At 36.1% G+C, this 27225-nt stretch overlaps 1 protein-coding gene across 2 annotated transcripts in view; it reads left to right on the forward strand.

The window, feature by feature from the left end:
• COL25A1 (collagen type XXV alpha 1 chain) overlaps window positions 1–27225 on the forward strand; it is a 465856-nt gene that overhangs the window by 397529 nt on the left and 41102 nt on the right. For both annotated transcript variants that reach the window (XM_044224287.1, XM_044224288.1), the window contains exons 18-23: window positions 3351–3395; window positions 14881–14943; window positions 19166–19234; window positions 20029–20073; window positions 21586–21630; window positions 22546–22623. In XM_044224287.1, the coding sequence (XP_044080222.1) occupies window positions 3351–3395; window positions 14881–14943; window positions 19166–19234; window positions 20029–20073; window positions 21586–21630; window positions 22546–22623 (345 nt within the window). The remainder of the gene's footprint in view (window positions 1–3350; window positions 3396–14880; window positions 14944–19165; window positions 19235–20028; window positions 20074–21585; window positions 21631–22545; window positions 22624–27225) is intronic.

A 27225-nucleotide genomic window follows, 5' to 3' on the forward strand; every position in this document is an offset into this window, starting at 1 on the left:
TCCAAATATGTGATATACTAAAAAAATGTCTGCAGGACTATTATGCTTTTTTAACAAAACAAAACAAATCTGCCATAATTTTATATAGGTTCCAGTATTTTCACAGTGGAAGATCCAAAATGATTTTCAATTGCTTAATAAAATATTGCCTTACTATGATTATTTAGAAATACAGTTTAGCTTCATTCCTAGAAGTTCTTAGGTTTACATATGGAAACATTGGATTTCCTTTATTTCATTAAAAATCTGCTTTAAATTATATCAGGAGATATAAAAGCTGACAACCTATCTGAATGAGTATGTGCCCTGAAATGAACAGCATCTTTTTCATCAACATTTAGGCCAGATTCTGTCCTTTGATGCAATCTCACTTGCCTACAGTATTTACAACTTCCTTTGTCTAGAATCAAGATTTGGCAATACTTACCCCAACGTCGCTTTAGGAGTATTCCCATGCTTGCTGCTTACTCAAGTTAGAAAATGACAAGCAGAACTGAATACAGAACCAATCCAATAGAACTTCCATGGCATTTTCCTCATAATTGAAGAACTGTGTTGTGCATTCTATACATAAGCTCCTGTGTGAGGGACATTTCAGAAATGTAGAGTGTTGTGACAGAACAAAAAGCCCATTGATAAGCTTTCCACTGTCTGGTGTTGTCCAAGAGCAACATTCATAATGTAGAATGACTTCATCGTAGTTCTTTTTCCTTTGATAGATTCAACAGGAAAGTGCGTGATTGATACATGAGTTAGTATGCGTATTTATGTTTGTAAACTGAATGTGTAGATTTATTCAAATAGGTATTGTGTTTCATCACATAGCTTTTTCTTTCTAACTTCTTTGCATTTTCTTAAAATACATTTTTTAATTTTCAAGGTATGAAAATACTTGATCCCCTATTAGAAGGGACCTTCGCAGTTGAAGTATATGTAAAAGTACAAGGCACTGGGAGCAAAAGCAGAGTCACAAATTTGACAGCGGACAAGGGTCTCCTTTAATGGAGGGTAAAGAGTCAAAGGGAAAGAAAAAAAGAACCCAAAGTATAATGTGTAAAGTTTAATCTACTTGGACAAGTATTCTTTGAACTGAAGAACAAACCGTTTCTTAATTATGACCCAGATCTGACTTTGGGCCATGCATGCCCAAGAATTCAACCTAGAGAAGCTCCTGGGCCAAGAAATAGCAAAAATGGAGAAGTCAGCAAAAACTGGGTCTTACTGGAAGACAAACCTTCATGGTATAAATATAGGAAAATTTTTATATTGTAAGAAAAGTCTTCCTAATGATGTTGAGATGTTCCACAAAGAGTAATATGAAATATTTTATAATCTTTCATTGTGTTGACTACTGCATTAAATAAACATAAATTTGGAAAAGGCAAATTCCTTTCTGAAATATTTTTCCTTTAAAAAGTCCATTTAATAATGTAATATGTATACACAGCTACATACATACACATGTAATATAGGGAACAGCTAAATGCTGAAGTCTCTGTTAAGTATTCAGTCTACATTGTAAAATATCTATAATGTCTCATACATATTTCTCATATTTTTCATTGCCAGAAAACATGGGCATGTGTCTGTGTACACACGTATATATATGTATCTTTTTTAAAGTAGTTGTACAATCCTTTTAATATAGTGGAGGGAAGTGTATGGTGAGAACTCCTGCAGGCAAACAGTGTTATAACCCCTGTGTTTTCACGTGTTTCAAATAAGATGCCTTGAGTTTCAGAGGCCTTTCTGCAAATAATACAAAATTATAGGTTTTTCACCAATAGGTTTGCTTTTATTGGTTGTGTGTTCTCCTTCAGTTTACTGTATATTCAAATGCCTTGTACTTTTTTTTTTTTTAAGTAAAAGAGAATCTTCAGTAAAATATAGATGCAGCCTTATTTACTGGATCTTCTTAAATTTATCAAATGAAGGGCAAAGGGTAAAGAAAAAAGAAAATCCAATGCATACTGTTTCTTTGGGAAGTTTAATCCACTTGGACAAGAATAGAGTATTCTTTGAATGCAATCTTAAATTCTTAAAGATCATTCTTTCTTCTCTGGCATAACCTCATCTTAGTCTTACTGTTCACAGTACAAAATTTGAGTTATATAGTTTCAAACACTGTAGCTTTTCTTTTGCATTCCTGAAGTACCTGTGACCTAAACCATCAGGAAAGTCATTGTCCCTTCTACGTCTAACCATACAGCTTAGTTAACAGTATCTGGAGTCATTTTTTGATAATACCAAAGCAAATTATGACTCTTCATAATATGAGAGTAATACTATTAAAGACAAAATATCTGATTGTTCCTAGGTTTTCCTTGGAATGAGGATTGTTGAAACATTTAGATGAAAAGAAGTGTCTCCCTTTACCACTTTTATTTAGTTTAATGCCCTAGTCTCTTTTAGTATAGTTGTCTATCCCACTGACTGACCATTCTGAAGCAATGTATGCCTTTGACCCTCAAATGTTGTTTCCACAAATAATAGTCATCTCAGTCCAATATAGGATGGACTTTCATTTCCCCTGGCAATTCCTTGATGTTTCTTTAGTGGAATTTAGGGGATTTTCTAAGCAATTTAACCTCTTGTCACTATACTTTGTACTTAAAATAATGTAGACAATTCTGTGAAAATGAGATTTAGCTTGACTCCAGTGTGCTCACACAAAATGTACCACTTAATCTCAAACCTGTATTCCGGAACAGCTGCACGCATGGTACCATTAGCTCTAAATCGCTAAGCAGGGTTACCCAGACTCAACAATTGTCAGAAATACAGGCTGAAGTTAAGAATGATCTTGACCATGCATTTATCTTCTCATCATTCAGGAATGGAAAAGAATTCTTACTATACTTTTAAGTGAGCAAGACTTTTAATGTATATTGTTTTGATGTGACCATCTGTTCACACAGCCAACTCTTGATTATCTGAGGTAAGAGAGCCCGGGAACAGGATGCATTAAACAAATGCATACATAATCCTCATTTCAGCAAAGAGCTTCAGCTTCCACAAGAAATTATTTACCAGGGAATAATAAAACACAAGAGTTTCTGTTCCTTTTACTTCTCTCACTTGCCTTCTGGTTGAGATGCCAACGAGCAATGAGATGGCAGGAAGAGAGAAAATCCTGAAAAATCTGCAAATGGTCAACCCATCCCTGAATCAAGAGTTGACTGAACTGTACAATCTCACCAAGGTTCTTAGAACTAGATAATATTTATATATGTGTATATATATATACCATATATAGCAAGTATTCAGTTAGGAACACTTGCCATGTTTTTCTCCAAATACTGTGACTGAGTGACTGTTGTTCTATAATGCTATGTGATTTTCCTATGTAGGGTGAACCAGGGCTTCCTGGGCTTCCTGGACTTCCGGGGATAAAGGTAAATACTGCACTGACAGTCTCAGTTTCATAGAATTGTAACTGTGAAAGTCACAGAAATCAAAGGAAAATAGGAAAAAAATGAAAAGTAAAAATATAATGCTACCCTTTAAATTATCTCCAGCCATCTGAATCAATTAAATTTTTTAAAAAGATTTTATTTATTTTATTTGACAGAGAGCAAGACAGCTAGAGAGGGAACACAAGCAGGGGGAGTGGGAGCTGGAGTAGGAGAAGCAGGCCTCCCGCCAAGCAGGGAGCCTGATGCATGGTTTGATCCCAGGGTCCTGGGATCATGACCCGAGCCAAAGGCAGACGATTAATGACTGAGCCACCCAGGTGCTCCACAACCAATTAAATTTTTTAAATCGAGGGGCGCATGGGTGGCTCAGTCAGTTGGGCGTCCAGCTCTTGATCTCCGCTCAGGTCTTGATCTCAGAGTGATGGGTTTGAGGCCCACGTTAGCATTTTTAAATTGAAAACTAGGTACAAGTATTGCTGAGATTTGCCGTTGCTATCTGGACTATATATTCTACTATTAGAACCTACTATGACCTTGAAAAAAAATGTAAGTGCCACAAAGGAATTCTTTAAAGTCTAGAATGTCCACTTTCACATTTTAATTTTGTTCTTTGCATCCCTTAGACTCTGACTGAAATCAGAGTCTTAACATTCCCATATATCGAACATTTAGGCAGCTGTTTTTGTAATTCATTCGTTAAAACAATCGGTCTAAAATAGCTTCTGCTTCCACTTCCTGTCAATAACTCTCACTGCAAAGGACAAATCAGATGACTAAACTCTCCTGTACCATATATTATTTCCATAAACTTTGTGTGTATCTTTTGAAATAACCGCTAAAAGCTTAGTTTGAAAACATTGTTTTCCATGTTTTAAAGCCATCTAAAAATGTTAGGAAACATACATTTTTTTAATTGCTTAAAATTTTTCACAGGACCTCTGACATGCTTAAAGTTCTATTGCCTTAGCAGTAGTGAGGCTCTAAGATCTGATTTCTAAAGTTGAAAAGCTTTAAAGTTGTTTCTAGAATGGTTTGATAGAGTAACATAATGCAAGTATATTTTTCCTCACTATTCTTATAAACTTTGAAACAATATTTAGTGTGCGTTAGACCATTTTAAAATGAATAATCCTAGTTTCAGTGTGTGGGCTATGTATACTGTTTGATGAAGGTTGTGTTTGAAGTACAGTACATGAAATAATATGGCTTTAGAATAAAACAAGATAAATTACTGAGTTCCCCAGACATCATATGGTATATATATTTTATGACTTTATTTGGTATGAGTAACAGACATGAAAACCGTGTTTTCAGGCTGGCAGTCAGGAATTTTTGCTTTTTATTTGATGTTTCCAGATTGGTATCATGGACATTCAGATATGTCCTTTTATTTTTGTCTTTGACTTCCCCAGCGAAAAAGTACCCTGTAGAAGAACAGCTTACTAAAAAGTCAAGTCTTTTACTTACCACTTGCTATTTAACAAAATAATTAAATATGTGATTTCATATTGTAGATCTAATTTATGGAAGATTCCTTAGTAATTCCCACACATTAAAAAAAGATCCTTTTACAAATGACTGGGAGATCATATTTTAGTCTTATTTTAAATAATAATTTATAATTTATTTATAAATTTTATTATGTTATAAGTGTATTTATTTATATTTATATTATTTATTATTATTAAGTTTATTTATAAGTACATTTATAAATTTGTTTATAAGTACATTTATAAATTATTTTAAATGATAATTAAAATTATTATTTAATTCAACATAAGTTAAAAACAAACTGGTTGCATTATATATAAGGGGGAAGGCACTGGAAAGGAGGGACATTTGGGAAGGGCTAGGGGAGGGTTTCCTATACTGCTTTACTCCTAAGTTAGCAAGGCTGTGCTTCCAATGGTCACTGGTGAGGCAGGAACTCCAGCCCTGCATTGAAATGCGCTTGAGGATGAGGCACTGTCTTGGTGGGAAAGAATATGTAAGGGTGAAGTTGTTGGGGTTTTTCCCTCCTAGACGAACAAAAACCAACTTGAATTACTCTATTTGTTTTTGTTACCTCTTATTCATTTTATGTCTTCCACCACGAAAAATAGCCCACGGCAATTTCCCTAATCATATGTGAACTAGTCCGAAAGTTTTGAACTTTTTCAAATTGGGAAGAGTGTTGGTGATTTGCCACCTCCAGTAAACGCTTTTATTCCAAGGGTCCTAAGATATGGCCAGAAGTATTTTGTTAGGATCATATAGCTGATATTTGCCTTGGTTTTTTTAAACCTTGAGTGTGACTGTTGTGACAAGAAGCTGTCAATTGACAAAACTTTTTATCCTTCGCTGGAGATACTTTTCTATGCAATCACCAAATATTGTTGGGGAATTACTCAGTACTTGATTTAAATCACTGATTTTGTAATTAGCTTTGTCTTCTCGCTCTAGTTCAGGATGTGTGCAATGTTCCTTCTTTATAATATGGTAGGTGCTCAGAATACAGAAGTCCTCTTGTGAAGGAGATAATTTAAGAACACATAGTCATTAGCAGGCATTGGATATTTATAAATGTGGAGTTACATGTTTATAACTTTACAATATAGCTTCATTATCTGAGATGTTCTTTATTCCTCCAATATGCCTTGCTTCTACTCAGTTGCTAATCACAGGATAGTTAATCGTGATTTCATAGTTTGAATGAGTAATAATATTTAAAAGATGAAACCACATGTATGGATTAAGAATGTGTGGTAGCAAGAACTGTGTGATAGTTCATGCTCTGGAAATACTTCCTGTTGCTATTCATCCCCTTCTTATCTTCTGGTACTACAGAAAGCATGCAAATGCCATCCATTATTTCCAAGACATTGAGGAAACCAGCCATGACATACCAGGGAAGCTTTGATTTGCCACCTGTTGCTCTCTGGGAATGGTGGGAAACTTAATGAGCACCCAAATGCCTTCCACACAGCTCTCAGGAAATGAGCAAAGTGCCTAAATACAGACAGCAGACTCATCTATCTATCACCTCAGAGTCCCACTCAGAGAGAAGTGCTGATACCTTGGGCATACATAATAAAAGTCACCAACAACAGGCATAACTTAATTTCAAACTATTCTTAAGCTTCCTGCACAAGTATTGGAAAGTTCTCTCACCATGTGGAAGGCATTTGGAATTCCTATTTCATGCATTCATGGTTCATATCATGTCAAGATGTTCAACTGGGAAAATTAAATTATGCACAATGTACCATGCAGACATTGATCTTCTGGAATAAGATTTGAGCTCACAAAATGATTTTTATAAATAAGACTTCAAATATGTTTTTCATGAGTGAAACTTTTGAGTAACTAGCTTTTCTGATATCACATAAAAGGGTAAGATCTGATGTTCTTATTTTAAAAATTTTTTTCTCTCCACACTTAGTTTGAAAAATGTAAATACATTACTTACCCTTCTTGTGATTACATTACCCAGTAATGAAGCAATATAGAGCAGTGAGCAAGAAACCTGACTTTAGAACCAGACCACCAGTGCGCGGGTCCTGGTTCTACCCCTCACCATAACATTGGGCAAGTTACAATAATCTCCCTGTTCTCCAGTTTCCTTATAAAATGAGAATCATTGTTGTATATAACTCAGAGAGTTGTGTATATTAAGTGAATTAATATATGTGTTGTTCCTAAAATACTGCCGAGCGGATAGTAAATCTCAAAAAATTTTAGCTATTACTCTTTTTTTCTCTTGGAGCAACTCAGAATATTGGAGACATGGGTTATGTACATGTTCAATCTAATCTTTCCTCATGTGAGTTATTTTAACCTGAAGAACATAAAGCCATTTACATTCTACAGGTTAATAGAGGTAAATTCTGAAAACTCCTTTGCAGTGATGGATGAATGTTACCTTTAAGAGCTATAAGAAAGCTAGTTTTCTTGAAACATCACACTATTCTCCTTTTCCTATAACTCAAATACATTCCAGGAACAAAGGATGAAGGAATGCAAACTTCTGGGCATAAGGCATGGTACTGTCAAAACTCTTCTTCCTATGCTGTTTCCAAAAGAACCTGGACATGTAATGAGGAAATCTTTCTAGGCCCCAGTCATAGCATTGCCTGGACCTAGACATTTTTTTTTACAAATACGGGTTTTCAATGCTTGCTTTTCTCCTTTCAACAGAGACCACTAGTTTATCTCATCATATTCAGAAAGTAAATTGGGAAAAATTTATATAACACAGTAAAAATAATAGAGTCGGGAAACATAATACAGTAAAAAATACATAAATGAAAAAAGCATTTAGATGGCCAAAAATTCTTAAATATTTTCCCTCAAACTTGATAGTTTTCTTCTGGTTTCCACATTAGTGAAAATTTGACATTTAGGTTAAGAATTTAAGGATTGGGAGGGTAAGAGACAGTAACCGGTTTTTTATACCTCATTATATGAAATCATCTTTGACACCAAATCATAGAAAGGCTAAGTTTTTCAGGTGGCAGGAACATTTAGGTCAGCCTTCTTAGGATTAGTTACATTGTTCAATAATCTAATAGAAATTGACCATCTAAATTCACTGGCAATGAGGTTCTTTCCTCAGAAACATCAAATCACATTTTAAAAGCAGGAGGGGAAAGTTTCTGGAAGTAACATAGGATGTGAAATGTATTCCTAAAAGAAAAAAGAAAAGGAAGAAATACTAGTTAAAAGGATAAGATTGTGTTATTGTTACCTGTAATTATTTCCTGCCTGCCCAGAGTCTGTGTCTGAGCAGCTGAGTAGTTTAAGAATCCAGTTAGGAAACTCACGCATCCAGAAATCAGAGATTTTTAGTAGCCATAATGAAACCTCCAATAAATATACCAAATGCGTTTTCATGATGTAATCCTGTTAAGAAGAAAAAAAAAAGCAGAAAGGTATGTTTTCTGAGTCTTAAATAAACCTGCTATTGCAGTTCATTTTCATCATATCACCAAGATGTTTTAATTTATACTCAAATTTTATCCCTAAGGGAAATAGTGTTTCAGGGACAGACTCGACTTTTTCATTCTTTTTTTCCCTTCTCAATAATTTTACAAATCAATCACTACAAAAACTAGCTGCCTGGACGTTCTTATTACAACAAATGTTCTTGCTGTAATCCTCAGAAGCAGGTATCATGCTGACTTGAATTCTAATTAGCCTTTAAGCAAGAAGGATATTGTATGGCTAATGCATTCAGTGTCAAGACACATTAATCAAAATTATTGGTGATGCTTCAGCGCCCAGGCAAATCAGCACATATTTTTCAAGCCCTATTGTACTATTTTTTGGGCAATGAAAATTGGATCTGCTTGGGAGTAATAACTATCATGGAAAACATGACTTGGTTTAAGCTGGTGTGTTAGAGGCTTTTTTAGACAGGTTAAAAAAATAGTATCTTTTACTGCTTTAATTGATAATGACATAAAAATAAAACAAATGGTAATAAATGGAAAACCAGAGATTTTTCTGTGCGCAAGAGCTAATCAGGACTTTCTGGCCACTATTCCATTTAACAGATGATAAGTTCTGGATGTTTCTAGGGAAACACCTAGGGAGACATTTCTGTGTGAATGAAGCCATCTCTTCCTTTTTTACCTTGACCAATGATCCCATCTATGTATTTGTTGACTCTTCTCACCTATGTCGAGGACATCCTTTATGTACATTGGATAGAAGAATATTCAGTAAACTGTTCCACTAGCCATTTAAAAAATAAAAGGTGATCTCAAATGCTTTCTTGCTATGTATTAAATGTGGGTTTGAAGGAAATCAGTCTGAATTTTATTACTGAATTCTAAAACTTAATGAGACCTTTGTTGGTTATTATTAGATTTCAGAAAGGTCGTGTTAGGGAATTTTCTACCTTTCCTTTGCCTTGTTGTAATACAGAAGGCCAGTTTTTGCTGCTTTTCTTGTTGTTAAAGACATTAGTTGTTTGCATTGTTTTGGGGTATTTTGTTTTGTCATAGGTGTTTTGTGTGTAGGAGGGATGTTTGTCAGAATACACAGAATCTAAGCTATCTCATTAGAATTTTTAAAATATTTAAAAGTAATAAAAGTGGCTTCAGTCAAAAATCTTATCTTTTTTGCATTTTTTTAAATCTTATTGAGTCACCCCTTAAGAACAGATTCTGCCTACCTGCTGCTTAATTTTCCTGTTTATGCATACATTGCCAATGTAAGAAAGAAAGCGGAGTGGATAGAAAGAGAAGAAGAAAGAGAGATCTAATATTAACATGCTCATTAGCAAGGAAACTTTTTGGTACAAGAACAGGACAATTGTTCAAATATAGTACTTACTAGCTACTGTGACTTATTTTCGTTGAGCTTCATACTGCAAGGTCAAGGTTGTGGCTGCTGAAATGGTTAGCTAAGTTGGAAAGGTCAACGTGAGACACTTAGGCCCTCCAAAGTTGGTCATGTGAAGACACATCCCTGATCTCAGCTAGAACTTTTCTCTGTAGACTTGGTTCTGCATCTTTATGTGCCCTGGCTGCTTAAAGCTTCCATTGAAATTAGCGACTTTTGTCAGATTTTCAGATAGGACTGCTGACTGCTATTGGCTGCAGCTCCCAGCAATGTACTACTAGACCTTTACTGTGTTATATGCTGAATAAATAGCATTTCTTCTGCCCAACCCAAATCCCAGTCTACTTGCCAAAATCACAGGTACTCTATTATTGATTTTTTTTCTACCAGCTTAACACAGGGAAACGTGTTACGGTTTTAGTATTGAGACTCGATTTTCAAACTCATTGGTGGGGAGCTAATTCATTAAAGAATAGAAAAAGGACGAAACTCATGAAACAACTCAGGAAGAAATCAGATACATCATCCAAGGCAAGAGCAGATTTAAACCAAATTTTTCTCCTTCCTCTATTCTGCTTTACTAGAATCATGACTATTGTAGTAAAACCAATTGCTTTTTTTTTTTTTTTTTGGCCACAAAACCATAGATTGTCATGGCCTTTCTCCTAGACATTTTAGGAGGTTGGAACTTTTAATCATTCCTTGTCAAAGAGACAGATTTTTTTAAAGGATTTCATTTACTTAGAGAAATTCAGTAGGTATGACCATTTTCTTCTTTTCCGTCCTTACAGGAAAAAAAATTCATTCTTAGTACACCTGTCACTTCTCTACCTTATATACTTCTGCTTTTGCAGTCCTAAAGTCTCTTACAGCTGCGTATCATCTCATGAAATGATGATATATTCACATGAGAAATTTTAGCACTACTTCTTGGAAGAAGTTGGAGAGGTATTGCGTATAGCCCCACCCAGATTGTAGAGAAACAAAAAGTCACCTTGTATATCACCAATTAGTTGCAGAGATGTTGTAATACTATTACTAACCACAGTAATTATGATGATAGCCAGCATTTTTGAGACTGAAAGATAAGGGCAACAATAATGACAAACAGTTATTGTTTATATACTTTATTCTGGTGACAGCATTAAGTGCTTTGCTTGCATTATCTGATAAGTCTTGACTAAGTCACCCCTTAAGAACAGTAGTATTTTCCGTTGTTGGGCACCTCAGGATTTCAATTTGCAAATCCAGGCTTTAACTCAATTCTGGACCTTTGTAGCAATAGTTCTCAAAAATTTTGGTCTCAAAACTCCTTTACACACTTAAAAACTAGGATTGAAAGAATTTTCATTTATGTAGGCTTATTATATCTATCGAGGTTTCTTTATTAAAAATTAGAACAGGCATTTTAAAAAATCGTTATGTGTTCATTAAATAACATTTTTATGAAATATAATTGAATTTTCTAAAAACAAAACAAAAATTAGCAGGAACAGTGCATTGTTATACTTTTTTTTTTTTTTTTTGCAAATCTCTTTAATGTCCAGCTTCACAGAAGGTAGCTGGATTGTCATATCTGCTTAGGCATTCAATCCGTTACCATTTGTTGTTTTAGTTGAAGTGTACGAAGAAAAACAGCCTCACACAGAGATGTCATTGGACAAGGGATGATTATTTTAATAGTCTTTTTATAAAATTATGGATATTCTTCTTCAATACTACTCCAAACTCTACCAATGGTAGTTTATTAAGTGTTAAATGAAATGTGGAATCTGAAACCCTATCAATGAACTTTTTCTACTGTGTACACTAATAATAGTAAAGGAAAGAGTTTGAGAACCTCTCGCATTAGCTTAGGAAGTTAAGAAACAACCCAATAAGCTCAAGACTACGAGTAGACTTATTTATGCATTGTTTACCTCAACAAGTTTCTTTCAAGCCTGAGACAGAAAAGAGACAAATGATTATTTCCTCCCCACTCTGCCAAGATATAGAGAGGATTAAGAAAATGTCTCCAAAGTGTTTGAGAGCTCTGGAATTAAATAAACATAAAAGTGTGATCTTAAAGTTAAGGATGCTATTTTCCCTTTGAATAAATTGAGAGAAGAGATATGGCAGATGCTTTCTTAGAGTGAAATAAGGTCAAACTAATCATACTCAAATTCTTTAAAATTAGCCAACATTGGCAGTGCTAAAATCATCGTGACTGTCAATTGCATGGCTAATTGTGTATTTGGAAGTAAAAAATTCCCCCCCACCCCGGACATTCTATGTAAGGGAACTTACTATACTTTCCTCAGGAGAATTTAGTGTATATTCTATTTTATTGAAAGAAGAAAAGTCACTTTGTCTGACCACTGAGATCGCAAAACCTTATTTATTTATTTGTGAATTTTGAAACTGCATGCTTTATCTTTTTATAAACTAAACACTAACCTGAATAAGAAAAATGTTTTTTTCAATATTTACTCTTTTTTCTTCTCTTTAACTGGTATGCTTAATGGTGTTCTATTTGTTTTGCTAAATAGTGAGATCAGTTTATTTCTACTTGAAGATATGCAAGAATCTTTTCTACCTATAAATTTTCAACCTATTAACTCACATTAGATTTTCATGTTAGTAAGTCATTACTAATGATACACATTGACTTTATTACAACTTTTTTCTTGAGGTTGGACAGAGAATATTTATGTATTTATATATGAAATTTTATTGGAAAAAGCATCTTACTTGTAAATAAATGTATTCCATGTGGTTTTTTTGTTTGTTTGTTTAAAATAACAAGTTAAATTCTTTAAGTAGAATGGTCATCAATGATTTTCTGAATTTTGTTGATTTTCATTTTAGACCGTTAAGAGATCATACAAAAATTATTTGTTTGGAGGTTCCTTTCTGTTATGTGTAAGGTTATGGGAACAGGTAGAATAGAGTCTCAAAAAGTTCACAAACAATAAACCTAAAGCATTACTTAGCCTCCACATTTTTTTTAATCTGAAACCAGAAACATGAGCATCAGAGATAAAGATAAATATTTTGAGTTCTGTATCAATGTGATATATTTTGTGATAGTGATATCCTTTTGTTCCCCACCCAGTACCCAAGGTTTTATGAGGCATATTTTAAAAACTAATGTGTTTCCAAATATTTGATGACATTTAAACACTTGTCATAAAACACACTCTCTGTATCTGCCTGCTCAACTCTAAGTATCAAAAAACAAATGTTGAAATATCACTACATAAAAAAAAAATCAAATGTATTAAATAACATTAGCAACTGCTCCAGAAATAATGCAAATGGGGGAAGGAAGAGCAGTAAGTATGGGAACAGAGCCATCACAGTTTTTGCTTTAAAACTTCTTTATAGATTTCAAGAAGTTAGACTCTTACACTTGAGCTCCCATTGTTAAAAAGAAAATAAAATTTTATGGATACTGGAGAAAATATGAACACTGGTCTCAGGTGTTTTCTGACACCAACTGTGTGTCCTACAATTCAGTTCTATTGTGACGCCAACTATTTAGGGTTGGCATCAGACTCCACAGGTTTTAAGGGCTCAGGCCCACAAAGCTTCCCTCACTTACAACCTCTGTCTAAAGGACGGTCTAGAGGCCCCAATCAGAAATACTGGGTCCCCTGGTTATCTGCACTTCTGACTTGACTACAGATTTGAGGGTACTAACAACCAACCCACCCTCAACCGCACTGAAGTTGGAAAATTGGCTACAATAACTCACAAAACTCAGGAAAATGCCATGCCATTACAGTTTATTATAAAAGATTAAGATGAAGAGTTAGATAGCGTGAGGTCAGAATAGTGTCGAGCACAGGAGCCTCTGTCCCCATGGAGTTGAGATGTCCCATCCTGCCAACAGGCTGATGTGTTCACCAGCTTGGAGGCTCTCCAATCCCTACTGTTTAAAGATTTTTATAGAGGTTCCATTACATAAGCATGATTGATTAAAGCATTAACCATTGGTGACTGAACTCAATTGCCAGCCCCTCTGCCCTCTCTGGGGATGGTGAGAGGAGTTTCAACTTTAACACTCCCCTCTGGAAGCTAAGAACCCATCAGGTACATCTGAAAGAGGTTTGTTGTGAATAACAAAAGTTACTCCTTTTATTCTCTATCATTCAGGAAATTCCAAGGAAATTCCAAGGGTTCTAGAAGCTCTGTGCAAGGAGCCAGGAACAAGACCAAATATATATTTTATTATATCACAACTGGTTTTCCTCCAGGTAGTGGGGAAGAAGTTATGAAGGTATAGCAAGGAGAGATATTTTTCACATTACCCCCAAAACTAACAACAAAAATTACCTGACAGTTTTGGAAGAAAAGGAATTCGAGCACAACTCAGATGGTGGCCTCTGGCTCAGTGTCTCCCACAAGGATGCAGTCAAACTGTCAGCCAGGACTGTGGTTTCATCTGAAGACTCTGATGGGGTGGACATCTGTTTTCAAGCTCACACACATGGTTGTTGGCAGAACTTGGGCCTCACCATGTGGGCTTCCCATGGGGCTGCTCAGAGCATGACAGCTTGCTTTCCCCAAAGCATGTGATCCAAGTGAGAGAGAACAAGAAAGGGCCACCAAGATGGAAGCCACAGTCTTTTTATAACTTGGTCTCCAAAGTGATATCCCATTACTTCTGCCAATATAGTCTGTTCATTAGATATGAGTAAGTCAGTCCAATCTACACTTTAGCAGAGGCAGATGACACAAGGGCGTGAATACCCAGGAGGAGGGATCATTGAGGCCTGTCTTAGAGGCCACCCACCATATCCACCCTAACATAGTGGATCTGAATTTGGGAAATGATAAGAAATGGAGGACAACAGATGCCAAAGAACTTTGTAAAGACATTGGTCTTGTTTCTTTGTCAATTTTACTTTTTCAATTTTAGTTTTTGAAATTTCAAAAATTTCAACTTGAAATTTTTCAAGTTTCTCCAAAACTTTGCTAAGAGTATTTTCACTGACCAAAACTGATTCCAATTGCTTTGATACTCAGTAGCTGGGCCTCAGCAGGAAAGCTGCGTACAATCAAAGGGGTGAAATCCCGGTAAAAGTAAATCAGTTTAACTTTACTTATTTACTGCCAAATGAATAACAATCTCATATGCCTATCCTTTTCAAAGGGAGAACCAGGTTTCATTGGTCCTCAAGGAGAACCAGGCTTACCAGGGTTACCAGGAACAAAGGTTAGTGGCGTTTTTCCTTTCTTTATTTCTGAAATATTTTGTCATATATTTTTAGTCCATTGTGTTGAAAGAAGTGTGGAGTGACTTTATTGTTTAGGTGACCAGATATTTTTGCCTAACAGAGAATGAAATTACCTATCATCTATTATGAATATTTCTAATGGGAATGCCACATTAAATAGAGTCATAAGAAGTTAATTCCAGAAAGCCTCAGGTTAGACAATAGGATAATGAAATATATTAGCTGCTCCTGTTTTCCCCCAAATTGTTCCTAAGTAGATATGATGCTGGGGGAATTCTGATGAGGAGAAATAGAATTCATTAACTTCTGCCCCTTTTCACCAATTTTAGGACATACTTGTTAATCAAACATTATTACTATCCCCCCCAACTCCCTTAATTTCAAAGGCAAGTACTGATGTCATATAGATTCCTAAGTGTCTCATTTCAAAAGGATCTATCCTGAATAATGTCTACAGAAAGATCCTGTAATGAAAACCATGTCATAATCTTCCACTTGGCAATTCTAGAGAGGGCCCTAAAAGCAAAATATTTATGCCACCATATAAAAAATTACGTTGCTGTGGATGTAGTTGGACCCATAGTTCTCTTTTTATCTATTCAGTAAGACATAAAAAGATATAGCTCTGAAGATGGAACTTTACTCATGACAGATTCATGAATCAAAGGGGCAAAGTTAGATCAAACTACATTCTTTTATTTTTAAGCCGTAGAAGTCTTTGCCTCAATGTGTATCGCATTCACCAGAAATTAGCCAGGATGGTTTCTAAGAGCTAGGGAAATATGTTCGTGGTCTGTTTTGACAGAGGAGTCCTCATTTCCTCTGATCAAGAGAAAACAACTCTAATCCTAGTAAATGGAAACTATGTGTGGCCTAAGGGGGACTGAAACTCAGTTGAATTTATCCAAAATTCTGTTTTCTCAAGCAATTTCTTTTTCACATAATAAGCTGTCAGGCTTATTAACAAAATATGAAGAATGCCTCCTTTAGCCTGGACAGATTCACGCAAGTAGTGTGTTTTCTGGAATAAAGACTGAGGAAGCAAGAGAATAATGAGGATTCATATGAGAACTGTCCTGTTTATTCAGGCGTGCTGCCTCAAAGCCAGGTAAAGAAAGAAGCCAGCCTCATAGGTCAGCACAAAGGAGTAGAAAACTTGGTCAATGCCAGAGAGAACCAGGTGTGAACTAGATCTTTAAATGTTTGTGGCGTTCTGTTTGTTGAAAAGGGGGAAGTAGAAGAAACACAGGTTGTAGGGAATGGAGTTCATCCCTAAATATCATTTCTTCAGTTCATTGATTTTCAACTACCCTGTAGTTTCAGGTCACCTGACAGGTTCATTTAGTAGAGCATGAGACTCTTGATCTCAGGGTTCTGAATTCGAGCCCCACGTTGGGTATAGAGATTACTTAAAAATAAAATCTTTAAACTACTCTGGAATTGGAGCTCCTGGGTGGTTCATTCAGTTAAGTGCCTGTCTTGGGCCCGGGTCATGATCTCAGGGTCCTGGGATGGAACTCCGCATTGGGCTTCCTGCTCAGAGGGAAGCCTGCTTCTTCCTCTCCGCCCCACTCGTGCTATCTCTTGCCATCTCTGTTGCTATTTCTGTCTCTCTCTCTCTCTCAAGTAAATAAATAGTCTTTTTAAAAATAAATAAATAAACTACTCTGGGGTTTCAAAAAAAATTCAGATGTAAATCCACAAAATCAACATTGATTCCTTCTCATGAAGAACCCAGACTGATTTTAATAGGTACTGTTTTGAATTCCCAATAAAAGTAAAGAACATACTGTACTTGTTTTGTATTTCCACAAAAAGGGATGTGGACAGGAAATTTGTTTTATTAACAATATTTTAACAATTATATTAACAATATGAGTAATTTTCAGTTGAATTGACTAGTATGATTTTGGTATTATAATGGAAAAGTCATGTTTATTTAAAATTCTGTCTCAGCTGAACAGTGGCCCTTTTCCAGTTGTGTAGGCCGGTCTGGATTTGTACCACTAAATTCAGATTTAAAAAATAAACTAACCCTGCATATTTTATCTCCAACATAATGAAGAGAGATTGTAAGGAAGGAAGATGTATAATGGTATCTCAAAATCTGTTCATATATACTGCTGTATCCTCAGCATCTGTATCAGCCTAAAGAAATGAGGTTTTATTATGAATAACTCAGAATACTTTGAATAAAATGTTTATTCATTAATTCAGCACATTTTTTTGCCAGACATTTTTCTAATATTTGAGGATGAACAGTAAACGCAACAAAAAGTCTCTACTCTCCTGCAGCTTATATTCCAGTATGTGTTAGACAGAGGTGGAAGGAGAGATAGAAGTAGACACATAAATAGTATAATTCCATAGGGTAGCAAGCAGCTAATGAGGAGCATTGTGACAAAAAGTGATTCTAGGTGAAGCTATATATGCTCTTTTTTTTTTTATGCTCAACTCCTGTAGTATGCTATAGATAAATTCTTTCTCAGGTTTTTTGCTTTTCTTTAAAATAAGTTTCTAACTACTATTTTGGAACTTTTCTGCAAAATATTTAAAGAAAGACTAAATATGGTACACTTTTTAAAAATTAAAATTCCATATACCAGTGGAGGCCCTTCTGTCTCTAATCCCTGGAAAATCCCTTCTGGAAGATCTCTTCCATTTCTTCAACCCAGACAAGCCCCTTGCCTTTCTCCCAGGCTCTCCATTTTCACATTCTTTTCAGTTCATGCTGAAGAACCTGCTGAGTCTTCTTTAATCCTTGCCCTAATCTATCCCACCTCCCCCGCAAAACCCCACTGTGGGCATGATACAGATAAAGATCTTGGAATTTAGAGCCCTGAATCACCCAGGACAGATCCAATGCTAGTTTATTCTCCTTTCCTGATGAATCAGTTCCCTCAGTGAGGAGGGTGCCTTTTCACCCATAAACATGCCATCACCGGTCTGAATTCCAAACCTGTTTGATTGTTGCAGTCTACCCATCATGCAGGAAGCCGTCACTCTCTACTCTGTGCTCAGGAATGGAAAATGACATGGTATTCCTGGGGAGCAATTTGGCAAGCTTTTCATATGTTTGTACATTTTGACCCAGCAAGTCCCCAACGAGGAATTTATCCTAAGAAAATGATCAGATATGTGCAAAAGATTTACATACAGAAACATTTATGCAGAAGTTGAGTATTGAGCACAGTCAGTTTTATATCACAGCTCTCCCACTTTAAAAGCTTTGTGATTTTTGGCCATGTTACTTAACCTCCCTGAGCTTCATTCAGTCTGCTCATCTGTAAGACTCTGGGAACCAGTACCTTTCTCCTTTGTCCCAAGGATTAAATAAAACAATACATGTGAAATATTTTAGGCAGCTGCTGGACTCGTCAAAAGCACAGTCATAAACAACAATAGTTGTAAAATACATCCTATCAATCCTTTAGGACATGGCTCGATCTCACCTCCAACTAGCCAATCTGGACCATTCAAAACCCTATGGGATTTCCTTTTCTCTCACATGTTAGCCTTACATTACTCCTTAATTCTGAACTATTTTGCTTATGTGGATCTTGTCTGTCTAAGCAGATAATTAGCTCCTTGAGAGCAGTGATCATGTTCATTCTTCATAGAGCTATGAAAATAGTCAAAAGCTGTAAGACCTATGTATCTTGCACCATTCTGAGCACTTTGTCTTTATACTTTTCTTCACATTACAGAGAAAAATGACTTTTTCAGAACTTAACTAATTTGTCCCAAAACGTGGAACTGGTGAATAACAGAGCCCAGATTAACGTCTAGGATGTTGGATTACAAAACCTGACACTTAGCCACGTGGCCATGCTTCCCCCGGCAGATCTTAAAAAGTTGCCACAGAATGAAAACTGTGTCCGTGTCTGTCTTGAAATATAATGATGCTCTTATCAATTCCCTTTAAAGGTCTTCCATTCACCAAGATAGGTATCAGATAAGCATTACCAAACCATTTCCTTATGTATAAAATAGAAATGATAATACAAACACTGAATAATTGTTTTGATTATTAAATGAGATAATCTATGTTGAGATTAGTACAGTGCAGGATACGTGGTAAATAAGTGGTAACTCTGCACTTTCCTTCATTTTATTGAATTCACTTGTTAATCTACAGGGACAAACCCGGGGCAGGAGTGAGGACGAATTGCCATTTACTTGTTTTGTATTTTGCGACAGGGTGAACGCGGGGAGACAGGGCCTCCTGGAAGAGGTGAGCGAGGGGAGCCTGGAGCTCCTGGACCAAAGGTCAGTTATTCTTCCATTGGAAGATAGTTTTCTTTGGTTTGGAAATGTGTCCTACTTACTTTAGAACATGAAACTAAAATATAGTTCCTTAACGGGTATTAAAACAGCAAAAATCATAATTTATTAAAATGCACAGTTTGGTTCTTTTTGAAAGGAATTTTATGATTCAACTTTTCTAGTTTGTTCTGTCCAGTAAACAAATCTAATAACACATCCAAACGTAAAGGGGAAGGTGCAGTCATATTAATATGTTGTCACTCAGTGTGTATTAAAACTTACTGAGAAAAAATGTTGATATGCGATGTGTTAGTTTCTGTGGTAACTTGAAGGTGTAGAACACTCTGAAAATATCAGAGCTAGGGATTTATTTCACTGTTCAGTCTTTATTCCTCTAAACTTCCTGCAAACTAATATGGTAACACTTTATTCTAATAATCCATCCTGGAGACACAGGAAATGGTTTAAGTCTTTGATGAAAAAGAAATTTATGCCAACACTGTTGAGACTAATGAGGATTATTCACAGAACTCTTCCCATCCACTGATGGGTGGGCAGTCTTCAGAATTATAATGGAATGAAGGTGGTGGCGAGACCAGAGAATGAGCTAATGATATGGTGATAACTACTTAAGCTTTGTATTATGATATCCAAAATTACATAGAGCCATATATTCAAAGAGTTATAATAAAGTGTTTCCATTTTTCTTCATTATTCTGAGTCACTGCTAATTTCCTTTTTCTGTTCTTATCTCCTCTGTCATTTCTCTTTTCCATTTTCATATTCTCCCATAATAGGGCAAACAAGGTGAATCAGGAACTAGAGGCCCAAAGGGGTCAAAGGTCAGTAATCGTTTTAATGTCACATGACACCTTCAAGAGCTGTGCCTTTTGCCTCTTCCACAGAGAATCGTGTTTTAAATTCTCACACACTGGAAACAATATTTTCATCCCTGTGATACTATCTCAAAACAATTAATTTGCTTCATCTTGTTGTTTTAGTGTGTTCTTGTGTTTCAGACTACTATTTAAGAGAAGTTGTATTTCCTGTTTTGTAAAAATAGCTTCTTTGGGGGGAAAAAAAGACTTTATTTAACTTACATTATGTAGGGTATGATCTTATTTATTTCCTGGCAGTCTTTGTGAGATAAATGTTCAAATTATACTTTGCTTTTAAGTTAGCTGATTCCCTCCATGGCATTAAAATTCCACCGCCTGTTAAAATTTTTCCTTTATCATGCTTTTTATAATATTTGCCATAATCTAATATTGTAAGCAAAATCATGTTAAGATGTTATCAGCTAATAACATGAAAAAATGGGTAAAAAATGAGGAAAACAGAGAGCAGAAATCATTAATTCTCTATTCATAGCAAATTTAATTATTATGGTCAATGTTATTAGTATAATGTGGATAAAAAAAAATGAAAAACGCTTTTCCTGCTTACTTTCATTGGTCCATATCCATTTTATGAAATATGTAGAGAGACATATTAAAAGGCTTTGAATTCCACCTAGGAAAAGGATATAACAAATTTAAGGCTGTCTTAAAGAACTTTCAAGTCTACACAGGTTCAAATCTCTTTTCCAAAGATTCTCTTTAGACTTACGAGAATTTTGAGAGCTCTTGGAGGGATGCCTGTGTGGTTTGATGCTTGGGCTATTCCTGGTTTCTCTCCAGGTTGGGTAATAACACCATGAATGGAACTTTAGTGATTTTACATATTGCATTTTCAAAACAAAGCTGGTTTCCCCCTACCCCCCGACCTTCAGCCCTGCCAACCTGCTCTGGCTAGCTCTGTCCACTTCAGCACCTTCTGTGTGTTAAAAGTCCTGTATCTCTAGACTTTTCCTTAGATCTTCATCATCATCAAAGAGCGGCCTCACTGATCATTTTTCCCTTCTAAACCTCCCTAGACTGACCTCTCCATTCCTTCCCTATCCAGATTATCTACACACCTTTTCTTTTTTTTTCCCCCTCAGAAAACAGACAACCCAGTGATTGGTTCTGTTTTCCTTTGCCCCAAATCTCTTCATATAAAAACTAAAGTATGGCTCAGTCTGAGAGGTAAAAGCTGACTTTGGGTATCATAGAAACCACTTGCCTTGCTTTTGAAAATCTCTAAGAAGAGAGTTCCTGTATTCCAAGACACTCTGTCATCTGAAAGGGGGATTTACAGTGCATTTTAAGGAAGCATTTGCTATGCCCCTGGTTATTGTTCTTCGAGCTGTTATTTCCATGTCAGAAGTCATATCAGAGGTGCTTCTGCATAGTTTAAATATATCCTTAGATTTGAGATATTTCTGGACCATTGGCCCCACTACTAATTGAGGCTTTTCTTTTCCCTGGGGCAAGGGTGATCGTGGAGAGAAAGGGGACTCTGGAGCCCTGGGACCAAGGGTGAGTACATTTTTCATTTAAGTTTTGGCCCCGACACGCCCAGATTTGACTCATATATCCATGTGGCTTTTCACAAGGCACCTGGACTAATATTACCCAATAATAGCACTGGAAGTGGACTACTGATGATTTCTGCTGCTCCCCTTTCTTCTTTTTTTTTTTTTTTTATTTGAGTCAACTGGAACAATGAGTGTATAGAGTCTAACACGTAAAATAAGCTCACAAGAAAAGCTCTAAAGAACATTTTCTCTCTACTTTCCCTTTGCTAACTGAGCAATAGCAAGCCCATAACCATCCAGCTAATAGAATTTTCCATTTTTCAATTAAGCCAATTATAAGGAAAGCAATAGCCCACATTTTCTAAGTTTTTTTTAAAGACAGGCAGGGAATTAGGAAATGACTAATGGAAATTCAGTGGCAGAACTAATGAGTGCAGTAGACATCTTATATCTGTTCCGTATTTCATTTAATTTTAATGGAATTCTGTTTGTACTGAACAAGCCAAGCATTTCCTACAGAACAGTGTTCTAATAAGGAAACAATCGATTAGATGTAGAAGAATAAGAAGAGATTAGGGGTTGCTTTAATAAGTATTGTTAAAGCCAACAAAATGTTGCAAGTCAAATCAGATTAGCCTATATTTTATAATTTCAGAAAACAGTTTCAGAGATTGAATTATATCTCTTTTTTTTAAAAAATCAAGTTTCATATCTTTAATCTATAGGACACCAAAAGTGTTTGTCTTCTTTTCAATAAGGACAAAATTTGAGGATAATTACTCTGAAGTGCAATTGAGTCCTACCACAGAACGGCTGGTCAGAGAGAGCTGCATGTTGCTATTTTTGTTTCTGTCACAGTTCCCTGTACAGGCTAGCTTAACTTCCATGATTTTCCCTTGGTTGGTTTTCTTCACAGGGTCCACCTGGTCAAAAGGGAGATCAGGGAGCCACTGAGATCATAGACTACAATGGCAACCTTCATGAAGCCTTGCAGGTAAGTGACTGCCGCCAAACCTGACACAGTGACACTAATGAACACCCGTGAAATATGTGTAAATATCAGCTCCCATGCCCCTCATTCCATGATCCCAGAGGGCTCTGCTTGCTCAAAGCACACCTTCTTCCTGAGCCCATCCCCTTCTCCATGCCCCAGTATGTGTTCTTAGCATATTTCTTAGCATATTTCCATCATTCCTTTTCTTTCCCTTCTGTCTTCTGATATGCTTTAGTGTTTAGTTTTATCTGGTTTACACCTTGTGCTTATTTTGCCACTTTGTCTCCTTGCTTCAAAAGCAAGTCTAGCAGAGCAATTAAGAGCCCTGTGGCTTTAGAGTCAAAGCTCTCTGGGTGCAAATCTCTTGCTTACTAAGTGCATGGGTGAGGGCAAGTTATTTAACTTCTCTGTGCCTCAGTGTCCTTATCTGCAAAATGAAGATAGCAGCACCTTTCTCAAGAGTTGTTATGAGAAATAAATACCTAAATACATAGTATACACTTAGAGCAGTGCCTGGCACATACTAACTCCTCTTTAGGTATTTCTTATTACTGCTACCATTCATAATATAATGTACTACCATAGAGAAATACCTATAGAGTAAAAGTCCATAGACCATGTAGCTTGTCTCCATCATCTTTGCTTTCTCTTCATCCCTTTCTTTAAAATGTTAATTTATTTTTTTTCAAGTGTTCCAGAATTCATTGTTTATGCACCACACCCAGTGCTCCATGCAATATGTGCCCTAATACCCACCACCAGGCTCGCCCAACGCCCCACCCCTTCCCCTCCAACACCCTCAGTTTATTTCTGAGTCTTTTTTTTTTTTTAATGCTTGGTTTCCTCCATTTTAGCCTATATCAATATTCTGTTAAATCTTCTCTTATAAGGCCATCAGTGACCTCTAGGTCAAGCCTATGTCCTCCTCACCCTTAATTTTCTGGGACATTTCTACTAAACCACCTTGTTTTTGAAACTTTCTCTTTCTGGTTTTTCTAATCCTCTACTCTGATTTCTTCTTTGATAGATCCATTCTATGTTAGTATTTCCAGTTTTTCTGTCCTCCCCTAATTTTTGGTATCCTCAAGTCTCTGATCTTTTCATGGTTAAGTCACTCTCTCTGTGTTCTTCTGTGTTGTGGCTTCCAAATCTTTCACCTCTGGGCCCGTGCTGTGGGTACCTCCAGCTATCTAAGAATATTTCCACTAGGTATTCACCATTGCCCTATTAATTCCTACCAACACACACTATTATACTGGTCACTTTTCCCACCAATCAAATGATTCCTTTTTTAAACTAATCTTTTAGTGATCCTGTAATTCTTTGACTGTCTTGAGGTAGAAACTTTAGAGTCATTTTCAACTATTGTTATTCCTTCATCCTTTACATCTCACCACATGTGGTCATTTCATTTCTTGAAGTGCCTCCTAAGGTTGCCTCATTCTCTGCATTCCAAGCTTGGTCCATATCTTATTTGTTTCAGGGCTAACATTGCAACAGGCCCTTGACCAATTTTTCTAATCCTTGTGCCCTTTCTAACCCATCCTGCATATCACTCTAAGACTAATTTTCCTAAACTGTCACTTTTTTGATGGCTCTAATCTGTTCAGAAACTCCAACGTCCCCCTTACCTACTCTATCTAGCCTGACCTTCATCTGACTTTCAAAGCTCTCTAATCCTGCCTTTCCTATATAGAATTTTCCATCTCTCCACAGCACAGATTTTCCCCAAGAATGGTCATATTTACTATATCATAAAAAATCACCCTTTTTTTTTTTTTTTTTGCCTGATCCCATTCTTCTTCCCTTCCCCTCATCTATCTAAATCCCATCCAACAATGCACTGCTGCCACCCAGATGATTCTTCCTTTCCATCCTTCCAAACGTTAGCATTCAGGGCCCAACAGCTTAACCCTTAATTGTTCTCAAATCACATAATTTATTTTAGCCATGCCCCTTGCTAGATTATGAGTTTCTTGGTGACAGAAATATGTCTCAGGCTAATTTTATAGCCCCCAATATACCTGGCACAGGTCTGGGCATGTAAATATTGAACAAATGGTTACTGAATGATGAGTGAGTGCACTTAGCATATACATACAATTCATTTTTTTGCTTGAAAACCAAATTAGTTTTAAATGGTTGCCGTTTTGTACTTGATTGAATTATTTCCCCCATCTTCATGATTTCACTCTCAGATCTCTAGTATGGTAGATCTACATTTCTATAGGTCCTTTGCTACAACTACCATTTTTAACTAGTAAAGTATCTATTAAATAGTTTTTGCAGACTCTGCCTTCAGCTTAGCCTATTTTTGTTTTGTTTTTTGTTAAATATTTTATTCATTTGTTTGAGAGAGAGAGAAAGACAGCTGGAGGTGAGGGGGTGGGGGAGCAGAGGGAGAGGACAAGCAGACTCCATGCTGAGCGCAGAGCCCAACACAGGGTTCCCTCTCACCACCTGATGATCACGACCTGAGCTGAAATCAAGAGTCAGATGCTCAACCACCTGAGCCACCCAGGGCCCTCAGTCTATTTTTCTTCTCATTTCATTCTTTTTCTTCTGGTAAAATGCAAAGAGGAGCATCTTTACTGCTTGAAAATATGTTGCTTGTTCAGTACGGTCAACACCTTGAAACAGTGCTCCTCAATGCAAGTAGATTAAACATAAGCTGTAACCTCTAGGCTATTGTCAAGTTCTAGAACTAGATTTCTAAATAGTCCCTTTTCCCCTACAAATCGATAACTGCATGTGGAAGGAAAGCGAATAAGAAGTTTTGAAACACCTACTAGTTTTCGGTTTTTACTTATAAAATATAGGGACATATTTTTTAACTTAATTTATTTGCAGTGTTGTAAATTTCCCTTCGACTTCTTTCAGTGACGCTATGATTATTACTATCACTTTTAACAGACATACATTCTCTTAGTTTCCAAGAAATGCTCTAATATTATAGGCTATGGTCCTTTCTGGAAAAATTGTATCTTTTAAAGTATTCTCTGCACGAACAGAGCCAGGCATAAAGCAAGCTACTCAGCCTAAAACTGAAATCTGTTTTGATCTCTCCTTTGCTATTAACTAGCTGACTCATTTTCAGGAAATCAATGAGTGTATCTATACTTCATTGATCTTATTTGTAAAGTAAAGATGTTTTAGAATGGGTTTTTTTCCTAAGAGTCCATAAAATATAATATTACGCTTAGGGTCACTTATTAGGAGCTCCTGAACACTCTTGGCTGATATATATAAATGTACTGTACTTTTTAAAAAATTGACACCTAGGTCTTGATAAGAAATGGTGTATATGCTCAGTTTCTTGTTCCACCTCTAGTTCTGTATGACAGTAAACCAGTCAATATCCATCACGGTCAAGTAGTTTATGTTTTTATCTCAACCTAAAGATTTATTGTTTCAATATAGATGTTAGGGCAACTATGTGTTATTTTTGTAAATAGCTTATAGTTATTTTTAAAAAATTATTTATTTTCCTAATATAGTACTCTACTAGAACAAGGGCCCCTAAAAAATTAGTTAAGCCATTAGCCTGAGAAGAGGTAGTAGACATTTTTCTCTTCTATTCTTAGCCAGTGATGGATATTCATGATTTTGCTGATTTCACTTTTGTTAAAGATTTTATTTATTTATTTCAGAGAGAGAGAGAGAGAGAGAGCAAGCGAGTGCACAAGCAGGGGAAGGGACAGAAGGAAAGGGAGAAAGAGAATCTCAAGCGGACTGCCCACTGAGCGTGGAGCCCAGACTCAGGGCACAGTCTCACAACACTGAGACCATGATCTGAGCCCAAATTAAGAGTCAGTCGCTCAACCAAGTGAGCACCCTGGCACCCCACAGATTTCATTTTATTATCACCTCCTCTAAAAATAAATCTGCCCCCAAAAATCTAGAATAAATAAGTAAATAGATGTATATTAAAATTCTAAAAACATCACATTAGAAATAGAAAATTTTACCATTGCCTCTATTGAAAATTGTTATTTACATAAACATCTGCCATAAGCCATTTATTTTGATTTTTAGGTTTCTAAAATTAACAGTAAAACCTCTCTACTTCCTAACTCAAGCTTTTAAAAATGTTCAATACCATATAACTTAAACCTATTGTTTAGTGTAAATACAGGTGATTTTCACCTTGCATCATTATGAGAAATGAAAGATATTAACCTTTATTTCTAAAGAGATTCACATAAGGATCTCAGGGAATAAATCACAAAACAGCCTGGGGGGCTTCAACCTGTTTATAGTTCCTCCAGTTCACGCTTCCCATTTCACATCGTGCCTCATAGAGAACAACGCGTCTTTCTCCATCACTACCAAAATTATGGTTTTCCAGTCATTTGTGGAGTTCAAGAGAACGCTGCTGAGTTCACATAGGTTTAACTTAGAGGAACCAGGTAGAAGAAATCCAGAGTGAGCCAACATCTTCAGGATGTCTCATGTGTCTACACACGGGTGCTTTAGGATGGTGGTAAAAACTATGTTGCTAAGAAGTTAAGCTTAGTTTGTCATTTGTTCTTTTTTTTTTAAGATTTTATTTATTTATTTGACAGAGACAGATCACAAGTAGGCAGAGAGGCAGGCAGAGAG

The sequence above is a fragment of the Neovison vison genome, chromosome 11 (assembly GCF_020171115.1).
Source record: "Neovison vison isolate M4711 chromosome 11, ASM_NN_V1, whole genome shotgun sequence".
NCBI lineage: Eukaryota > Metazoa > Chordata > Mammalia > Carnivora > Mustelidae > Neogale > Neogale vison.